This window comes from Temnothorax nylanderi, unplaced genomic scaffold (genome assembly GCF_030848795.1).
Source record: "Temnothorax nylanderi isolate EJ_2023f unplaced genomic scaffold, tnyl_v1.0 TNYL_tig0081_pilon, whole genome shotgun sequence".
Classification (NCBI taxonomy): domain Eukaryota; kingdom Metazoa; phylum Arthropoda; class Insecta; order Hymenoptera; family Formicidae; genus Temnothorax; species Temnothorax nylanderi.
Window position 1 is genome coordinate 355 of NW_027249143.1, and position 10,379 is coordinate 10,733.

Below are 10,379 nucleotides of genomic sequence, written 5' to 3' on the forward strand. Positions count from 1 at the left end.
CTTAAAATTTTTTCGAGGTGCGGTACTTGAGGGGCTGTAACTTTTGAAATATTGGTCGGAGCGCTTGGGACCCTGATAGTTTTCGATAGAACTCCTCGGGGGGGCCACCAGAACTCCCGCCAGAAACTCCGGTAAAATAATTTTTTAATTTTAGGTGCGGTACTTTGAGGGGCTGTAACTTTTGAAATATTGGTCGGAGCGCTTGGAACCCTGATAGTTTTCGATAGAACTCCTCGGGGGGCCACCAGAACTCCCGCGAGAACTGCCGAATTCCGAAAAAAAAAAATGAACCCTCGGGACTTAAAATTTTTTCGAGGTGCGGTACTTTGAGGGGCTGTAACTTTTGAAATATTGGTCGGAAGCGCTTGGGACCCTGATAGTTTTCGATAGAACTCCTCGGGGGGCCACCAGAAACTCCCGCCAGAACTCCGGTAAAATAATTTTTTAATTTTAGGTGCGGTACTTTGAGGGGCTGTAACTTTTGAAATATCTGTCGGAGCGCTTAGGACCCTGATAGTTTTCGATAGAACTCCTCGGGGGGCCACCAGAACTCCCGCGAGAACTGCCGATTTCCGAAAAAAAAAAAAATTTACCCCTCGGGACTTATAATTTTTCGAGGTGGGGTACTTTGAGGGCTGTAACTTTTGAAATATCTGTCGGAGCGCTTCGGACCCTGATAGTTTTCGATAGAACTCCTCGGGGGGCCACCAGAACTCCCGCCAGAACTCCGGTAAAATAATTTTTTAATTTTAGGTGCGGTACTTTGAGGGGCTGTAACTTTTGAAATATCTGTCGGAGCGCTTAGGAACCTGATAGTTTTCGATAGAACTCCTCGGGGGGCCACCAGAACTCCCGCCAGAACTCCGGTAAAATAATTTTTAATTTTAGGTGCGGTACTTTGAGGGGCTGTAACTTTTGAAATAGCTGTCGGAGCGCTTAGGACCCTGATAGTTTTCGATAGAACTCCTCGGGGGGCCACCAGAACTCCCGCGAGAACTGCCGATTTCCGAAAAAAAAAAATTACCCCTCGGGACTTAGAATTTTTTCGAGGTGCGGTACTTTGAGGGGCTGTAACTTTTGAAATATCTGTCGGAGCGCTTCGGACCCTGATAGTTTTCGATAGAACTCCTCGGGGGGCCACCAGAACTCCCGCCAGAACTCCGGTAAAATAATTTTTTAATTTTAGGTGCGGTACTTTGAGGGGCTGTAACTTTTGAAATATCTGTCGGAGCGCTTAGGACCCTGATAGTTTTCGATAGAACTCCTCGGGGGGCCACCAGAACTCCCGCGAGAACTGCCGATTTCCGAAAAAAAAAATTACCCCTCGGGACTTAGAATTTTTTCGAGGTGCGGTACTTTGAGGGGCTGTAACTTTTGAAATATCTGTCGGAGCGCTTCGGACCCCTGATAGTTTTCGATAGAACTCCTCGGGGGGCCACCCAGAACTCCCGCCAGAACTCCGGTAAATAATTTTTTAATTTTAGGTGCGGTACTTTGAGGGGCTGTAACTTTTGAAATATCTGTCGGAGCGCTTAAGAACCTGATAGTTTTCGATAGAACTCCTCGGGGGGCCACCAGAACTCCCGCCAGAACTCCGGTAAAATAATTTTTTAATTTTAGGTGCGGTACTTTGAGGGCCTGTAACTTTTGAAATATCTGTCGGAGCGCTTCGGACCCTGATAGTTTTCGATAGAACTCCTCGGGGGGCCACCAGAACTCCCGCGAGAACTGCCGATTTCCGAAAAAAAAAAAAATTACCCCTCGGGACTTATAATTTTTTCGAGGTGCGGTACTTTGAGGGGCTGTAACTTTTGAATATCTGTCGGAGCGCTTCGGACCCTGATAGTTTTCGATAGAACTCCTCGGGGGGGCCACCAGAACTCCCGCCAGAACTCCGGTAAAATAATTTTTTAATTTTAGGTGCGGTACTTTGAGGGGCTGTAACTTTTGAAATATCTGTCGGAGCGCTTAGGAACCTGATAGTTTTCGATAGAACTCCTCGGGGGGCCACCAGAACTCCCGCCAGAACTCCGGTAAAATAATTTTTTAATTTTAGGTGCGGTACTTTGAGGGGCTGTAACTTTTAAAATATTGGTCGGAGCGCTTGGGACCCTGATAGTTTTCGATAGAAACTCCTCGGGGGGCCACCAGAACTCCCGCCAGAACTCCGGTAAAATAATTTTTTAATTTAGGTGCGGTACTTTGAGGGGCTGTAACTTTTGAAATATCTGTCGGAGCGCTTAGGACCCTGATAGTTTTCGATAGAACTCCTCGGGGGGCCACCAGAACTCCCGCGAGAACTGCCGATTTCCGAAAAAAAAATTACCCCTCGGGACTTAGAATTTTTTCGAGGTGCGGTACTTTGAGGGGCTGTAACTTTTGAAATATCTGTCGGAGCGCTTCGGAACCCTGATAGTTTTCGATAGAACTCCTCGGGGGGCCACCAGAACTCCCGCCAGAACTCCGGTAAAATAATTTTTTAATTTTAGGTGCGGTACTTTGAGGGGCTGTAACTTTTAAATATTGGTCGGAGCGCTTGGGACCCTGATAGTTTTCGATAGAACTCCTCGGGGGGCCACCAAGAACTCCCGCCAGAACTCCGGTAAAATAATTTTTTTAATTTAGGTGCGGTACTTTGAGGGGCTGTAACTTTTGAAATATCTGTCGGAGCGCTTAGGACCTGATAGTTTTTCGATAGAACTCCTCGGGGGGCCACCAGAACTCCCGCGAGAACTGCCGATTTCCGAAAAAAAAATTACCCCTCGGGACTTAGAATTTTTCGAGGTGCGGTACTTTGAGGGGCTGTAACTTTTGAAATATCTGTCGGAGCGCTTCGGACCCTGATAGTTTTCGATAGAACTCCTCGGGGGGCCACCAGAACTCCCGCCAGAACTCCGGTAAAATAATTTTTTAATTTTAGGTGCGGTACTTTGAGGGGCTGTAACTTTTGAAATATCTGTCGGAGCGCTTAGGACCCTGATAGTTTTCGATAGAACTCCTCGGGGGCCACCAGAACTCCCGCGAGAACTGCCAATTTCCGAAAAAAAAAATTACCCCTCGGGACTTAGAATTTTTTCGAGGTGCGGTACTTTGAGGGACTGTAACTTTTGAAATATTGGTCGTAGCGTTATAAAACCTATAGAGAACTCTAGAACTCGTCGAAATCTTTCTGAATCTACCATAAAAATTAATTTAAAAAAAAGTGGAAATTTTTTGTTCAACTTTGACATCGATTTTTGGGCTTATTTGAACGGAACTCTTTTTAAACACCTATAGGGAACTCTAGAACTCATCGAAATCTATCCGGAACTACCATAAAAATTCATTTTTTCAAAAATGGGGGGGCGCCGTGAAGTTAGCCCCCCCATTTTTAAAATGGTGTTTTCACCACTTTAAATGACGGAACTCTTTCTAAAAACTACAGAGAACTCTAGAACTCTTTCTGGGGAATCCAGAACTCTAATAAAATTTTCCGAATTTTGAAAAAGGGGGGCCAACTTCACAGACATTCGCATGAGGTAAAAATAATGTACTATTTAATTATATACGCCATTAAAGAAAATCTCTCTGTTTTTGCCACATCGTGGCGTTATTCATTTTTTTTTTTTTTTGGTATCAGAGATTTCTCAAAATCGGCACGTATTATTATGAAACAAGAATTAGAGTATAATTGGATATTGGACCTGAGCGCTGCGGGACTGATCTACTGCCATTTCGGTCGTGATATATTGAGAAATGTACTTTCTCAATATATGGACGTAACAGCAGCCATTGTTATTGATGAATTTTTCAAGATCGTTTATGTCAGACTAATCAAGGAAATCGATGTTAGAGATAACGGTCCTCAAATGTACGGTGCAGAGCCATTGTAATAAGTGGACGCTTTTGATGTTACATTCTGCCCAGAATACTTTTTCAGAATAATTGCATCTGCATTTGTTTCAGATATTCATCATCATGTACTGATTTAAGTACGCGCATATACAGACTGAATCCATGGTCGGATAGCCGGGATGAGGAAAAAGACCAACAGTTTGAGAAAGCCATGGCTTTGGTTCGAGAAGAATTTTTGGAAGTTGTACAAAACGCGATACACGTTGACTATCCGCAAACAGGTTTCCTGCAGCTCGCTGTGGGGAATCGATTCGTAGTAAGGAAAATTCTCCCTTTATTTGTTTTTTCTCTTTGGATATATTTTCGATTATCGCTTAATGTAAAATATTCTTGTAAGGTCGATTGGAGCGGAGAGATAATCATATTGCCGGCCAATGTACCGGCCAGTGTACTGTGTGAGGATTTACTATCTTATATAGAAGAAGATATGAACGTGTCGTCATCAATTAAGTACATTATTTTGGACCCTATTAATTGTAGAAACTACGATTATTATAAGGTTGCGTGTATAGCGTTGAGAAGATACTCAGAAGAGTACAGAATGTTACTCCCTCGAGAGTGGGCCGGTTTGGAGTATAATGCTCTTGTAGAAGCCTGTGGAGTTGAATGCGCTGTACATGTAGTTCCCGATCGGCGCATCGGTTTTGTCGAAACCCTATATGGCGCAATAGCTATGGCGCGGGAAGCGCTCAAGATTGGGAAAACTGCGCAAAGTGAAGAATGATGATGTCTAGACCATTGATTTTTTTGTAGAATTTTTATGACAGTTATTGAACATTTTTTAAAAACTTTTTTCGAAATTAAATGCAACTCATTCATGTACATTTCGTTTTTTTTTTACACTCATGGAATCGCAGTATGAGAAAATCATTTCATCTTTTGAATTGTCGTGCGTCAAATATACTTGTGCATATATTCAATAAGGACGAAGCATGTACTGCACACATTAATTCCAGAAATTACTTAAAAAAATGGTTCGTTTATTGTTAAAGTTTTTTCACATCAGATCCATATAACATGGCACAAGTTTTCCCCGCATGTTCTTCTGCGATCGGAAAAAGATAGCTCGATTTTATCGATATGCAGTTTTTCTATGGTAATATATATTCTGCATGAAATCACCATTCAAAAAAAAATATATAGTTGATTTCTTATTTTTAATATCTTTTATCTGGCTTAAATTATTCCAATTCTTAGTTTTTTTTTAATAATATATGTTGTTACGCTATTGCACTTTATGGGCATGGGACGGAATCATTGGAGCGTATGTGTGATGCCTGCCGGAAATATTCGTGGCTACGTAGTTCAACGTGCACAATTTGTATACATAAACGCGCCACTAGACGGGTTCTACCGTTCGATTTTCCCACCAACAAATTTTGAAAGGGAATTTCGAACCGTAAACTGTATTGATGTAAATACGCCTTAGCAAACCAACATCAACAAGATACTGACCTCTGAAAAGAGGCAGATGCCAAGGGAAGAGGTTCGATTTTTCCGACAGAAAGGGAGCACGTGCATTCTCGGACATCTTTTTGCCATCCTCTGCTGGAAAACGGTCAGTTTAAGAAGTACGAAATCCTATATAAAACGTACATTCTTCGGCGTGCAACGTTAAGGTATCTAAGCACAACTTAAAAGAACTTCTGCATGCAAAAGAGCTTCTGGTGGAACTCATGTTTCGCTACGATCTGTTGATCTGTTAAATAGCGATATATTTACTTAATATAGCATTAAATCTCGTAATTTAATATGATGATCACAGTTTTCAGTCAGATTATATTAAGAAGCGCGCTTTCCGGCGGATTCTCCAACCTTCTCACTTGGTGAGAAACGTGCTTATTTGACGGAGCTCTTAGAACGATGTCGGGGAAGTCGACCGGCACGAGGATCGGCACGCACGACAAAACTTTTCGTTGTTCTCAGGTCCTTGCCTGCGCACTCTTAAAACTGCTACCACAGTACGAGGATGCGTCTATAGTGAGGTAAGCATCCTTAACTGAAAGCCGAAAGTTTTAACATATTTAATGGTAATCGCATTAAATTTTTAGATCTCAAGATCAAAATATCTTAGATACCTGTGATATCGTGGTGGATGTTGGCGGTGTGTATGATCATTCCAGACATCGGTACGATCATCGCATGAGGTAAAATAATGTACTATTTAATTATATACGCCATTAAAGAAAATCTCTCTGTTTTTGCCACATCGTGGCGTTATTCATTTTTTTTTTGTATCAGAGATCTCCAGAAATCTGCAATCTGCATTATTATAAAACAAGAATTGGAGCATGAGTGGATATTACACTTGACGGCTGCCGGATTAATTTACTGCCACTTTGGCCGTGATATCTTGAGAAAAGTACTTTCAGACGTAACAGAAGATAGAGTGATTGATGAAATTTTTAAAATCGTTTATGCCAAACTAATCAGAGAAATCGATACAAGAGATAACGGTCCTCAAATGTACGGTGCAGAGTTTGTAATAAGTGAACGCTTGTGATGTTACATTCTGCCCAGAATACTTTTTCATAATAATTGCATCTGCATTTGTTTCAGATATTCATCACCATGTACTGATTTAACTGCGCGCATATTCAGACTGAATCCATGGTCGGATAGCCGGGATGAAGAAAAAGACCAACAGTTTGAGAAAGCCGTGGCTTTGGCTCGAGAGATATTTTTAGAATATGTACAAGACGTGAAAAACGTTCGGTTACCGTCAATGGACATCGTGCGACACGCTATGGAAAGTCGATTTGAAGTAAGGAAAATATTTCCTCTATTTGTCTTTTCGTTTTGGATATATTTTCGATTATTGTTTAATGTAAAACATTCTTGTAAGGTCGTTTCGAGCGGAGAGATAATAACGTTGTCGGAATCTCTACCGTATGAAGAGTATCTGTTTGAAGTGGAAAAGGAGATGCACGTGTCGGTATCAATAAAGTATGTCATTTGGAAGGATGGAAATATTTATAGTATTAGCTGTGTCCAGGAAAGTTGCGTGCACAGACAGTTATTTCCAAAAGCGTGGGGTGGTTTGAGCAATGATACCCTTGAAAAAGCCTGCAAAATTAAAGGCGCTCTATTTGTGTCACCCGATAGGGACTTCGGCAGTCACAAGACCAAAGACGGCGCAATAACTATGGCGCGGAAAGCGCTCGAGTTGGATAAAAAAATTGAAGTGATCAGCAGATATAAAAGCATATTTTATTTCTCCGAAATCCTTGCTTGCGCACTCTTACAACTGCTACCAGCGTATAAAAATGCACAAGTAATGCAGAGGTAATTATTCTCATCTAAGAGTCAAGAATTTTAACATCCTAATTGATATCGAGAAAGGGAATTGACATGGATTATTATATCAGAATTGAATAGGAAATATTCCGTTGCAGAATTTATAGATATACAATTAAATTTTTAGTTTATTACGAACGGACTTGTTTGGTTGTAAAAGAGTGGGTGATAGTTTCGTTAGCTGTGGTACTTACGTTAGCCATAACATGATGGCCATGAGGTAAAATATATTTGTACTATTTAATTATATGCGCCATCATAAAGAAAAATCTCTGTTTTTGTTACACCGTTATTTATTCTTTTTGATTAGCGAACCGAGTACTAGCACGGTCGCTTTGTTTAAAAATCCAAGGCGGGAGATAAAACTAAAAAACCGTGCGGGAAGGACCTACCACAATTACGGTCACGAGATATTGAGGAATGTATTTCCGGACATAAAAACGGAGGACACTTTGATTAACGAAATCCACAAGTTCGTTAATGAGAAATTAATCACAAAAATCGATAGCATGAGGGGGCATGGTACAACAATAGAAACTGCGCACGAGTACGATACAGAGCCATTGCTTATGACCCAGTGAGAAATGACTCATCAAGTCGACGTCTAGTTGACGTCGAAAGACGTCAATTAGACGTCGTTTGGATGGGTCATTTCTCGCTGGGGATGTTGCATACTGCGGAGTATAAGTGCTGGTCTACAACCTTGCTTTAAAGAGTATTTAAGCTCTAAGCCGTAAGAAATTGACCAATCACAGTGGAATGTGAGGAGAATACTCGACTGTGATTGGTCAATTTCTTACGGCTTAGAGTTTAAATACCCTTTAAAGCAATTGGTTGTAGACCAGCACTAATGCTTTACCAAAATTATTTTACCTACATTTGTTTCAGGGATCAAAATAGTAATGTTTTTGTGGCGCGTATGATAAAAATTATATTGTCGTGTCGGGACAAGGACGAAGACGAATGGTTTTGGAAAGCCGTGCCTTTGGCTCAGAAGGTATTTGTAGAAATTGTACGAGACGTGAAAAACGTCCACTTACCATTAATACTTAGCATGCGAAGCAGTATGGAGAGTCGATTCGAAGTAAGGAAAATACTTCCTCTATTTGTCTTTTCGCTTTGGATATATTTTCGATTATCGGTTAATGTAAAATATTCTTGTAAGGTCGATTCGAGCGGAGAAATAATAATATTGTCGGCCAGTGTACTGTGTGAGGATCATAAATTATTTTATGTGGAATGGGATATGAAGGTGCCGAAATCAATAAAGTACATTATTTTGGGGCCTATTGGGCCTAGAAACCGATATCATTGGCAGATTGCGTGTATACTGTGGAGAAGTTACAGAATGTTACTCCCGGAAGCGTGGGGCGGTTTGGAGAATAATGCTCTTGAGGAAGCCTGTGGAATTGAAGGCGCTTTATATGTGTTTTCTGAACGGTGCAGAGGGGGTCACAAAACCAAGGACGGCGCGGTCGCCATGGCACGGAAAGCGTTAGAAATTGAAAAACCTTTGCAAAAAATCACCCACCCCCCTGTGTTAAGCAGAATGATCTGATTATGTCTAGACCATTGATTTTTTTATAGAATTTTTATGACGATTATGTATTGAACATTTTTTAAAAACTTGTTTCGTAATTAAATGCAACTCAATCATGTGCAATTTGTTTTTTATTCCTTCATGGGATCTCAGTATGAGAAAATCATTTCATTTAGTCGGCAGGAGTCACGGTGGAGACCTGTCGGGTTGGGTTAGCTGCGAGTGGCTGCGAGTCCGTATTTAATTTATTATAAATTTTTAAGAGCAAAATGCAAAATCGGGCTCTTTAGCTCCCTGCATTATTATATAAAGAGTATATAAAAAAAATTCACGAATCTATGTAACTTATTTTATGAGAAATCTTGTTATTACGAATCCGTAATTCGTAATATCCAGATTTCTCATAAAATAAATTACATAGATTCGTGAATTTTTTTTATATACTCTTTATATAATAATGCAGGGAGCTAAAGAGCCCGATTTTGCATTTTTGCTCTTAAAAATTTATAATAAATTAAATACGGAGTTAAAGTGCAGTTTAACGTGCACTTAGTGCATAAAGTGCACCTGAGTGTACCTGAGTTCGGCCGTGACTCATGTCGACCCAGGCCATCGACATAATAGTATGGACTATGCGATCCCTATATGAAAGCCTTCAAAAAGTGTCCGGTAGAGTTGACCTCTACCTCGTTCCCTCTTTGTATGTACGCACTGGATAGAAAAAGACAGCTTGACCTCTACCAGTCGCTATCTCTTTTCTTCCACCAGTGTGAGTCGCCGGTCATATTTTTCTATACCTGTGCGCAGTCCATACTATAGCGTATTTTTGCAGACATCGTGTTTCAAATCGTACTTTTTCGACTCGGAGTCGGGTCGAGTCAGCAAATCGAATATGCTATATATGTCGATGCTTAAGGCCATCGCACACAAAATACATAGTTTAGCATGAACGTAGCATAAGACCGTTAAACCAATGAGCATCCAGTATAAAGTCACATAAAGTCGCCATATTAATTTACATTAGATGCTCATTGGTCCAGCTGTCTTATGATATGCTTAAGGCTCAGTCACAATGAGAGGAATAAGGAATAAGATAAAGGAATAAGGAATAAAGCCCCTTGCACAATGCCAGGCAACAGGCAATAGGAACAGGAAATAACCAAAAAATTGTTAATTACAACCTAAAAAATTCGAATGCTATGATTGGTTGGCAACAGGCAATAGGCACAGAAATTCCAACGTGACGGAAACTCTGTGCCTATTGTTTGTGTCACTGTTTATTCTGCATTTATACATGATTTCTGATTTCTATTCCCTGTTCCTATTGCCTGTTGCCTGGCATTGTGCAAGAGGCTTAAGGCATGTTGCATCTCACTTTAAAGCCCCTTGCACAATGCCAGGCAACAGGCAATAGGAATAGGAATTTTGTGTGCGATGGCCTTTAAGCCCCTTGCACAATGCCAGGCAACAGGCAATAGGAACAGGGAATAGAAATCAGAAATCATGTATAAATGCAGGGCTACGTTCGGATTCCCACCCGAGTGCTAAAAATCCTATAGTATATGTCACATGCACTATAGATTTTCAGAACCCAGGTGGGGAATCGGAACGCACCCTAGAATAAACAGTGACACAGGCAATAGGCACA

At 40.9% G+C, this 10,379-nt stretch overlaps 2 protein-coding genes across 3 annotated transcripts; both read left to right on the top strand.

Moving 5' to 3' along the window:
* Nucleotides 1-3,574: 3,574 nt before the first annotated feature.
* LOC139774407 (MYG1 exonuclease-like) lies at nt 3,575-4,716 on the top strand. The gene is made up of 3 exons (XM_071709635.1): nt 3,575-3,850; nt 3,946-4,150; nt 4,232-4,716. The coding sequence occupies exons 1-3, from the start codon at nt 3,648-3,650 to the stop codon at nt 4,616-4,618; spliced, it is 795 nt and encodes a 264-aa protein (XP_071565736.1). The 5' UTR covers nt 3,575-3,647; the 3' UTR covers nt 4,619-4,716.
* LOC139774406 (uncharacterized) lies at nt 4,637-8,849 on the top strand. Of its 2 annotated transcripts, XM_071709633.1 has the most exons (10): nt 4,639-5,513; nt 5,660-5,879; nt 5,946-6,041; nt 6,136-6,360; nt 6,454-6,658; nt 6,740-7,179; nt 7,319-7,411; nt 7,502-7,738; nt 8,080-8,275; nt 8,357-8,849. In XM_071709633.1, exons 2-10 carry the CDS (start codon nt 5,758-5,760, stop codon nt 8,747-8,749), a joined length of 2,007 nt encoding a protein of 668 aa, XP_071565734.1. In that variant the 5' UTR covers nt 4,639-5,513; nt 5,660-5,757; the 3' UTR covers nt 8,750-8,849. The 2 variants fall into 2 exon arrangements, with proteins under 2 accessions (XP_071565735.1, XP_071565734.1); XM_071709634.1 differs by lacking the exon at nt 6,136-6,360 and having other exon boundaries at nt 4,637-5,513.
* The last annotated feature ends 1,530 nt before the right edge of the window (nt 8,850-10,379 follow it).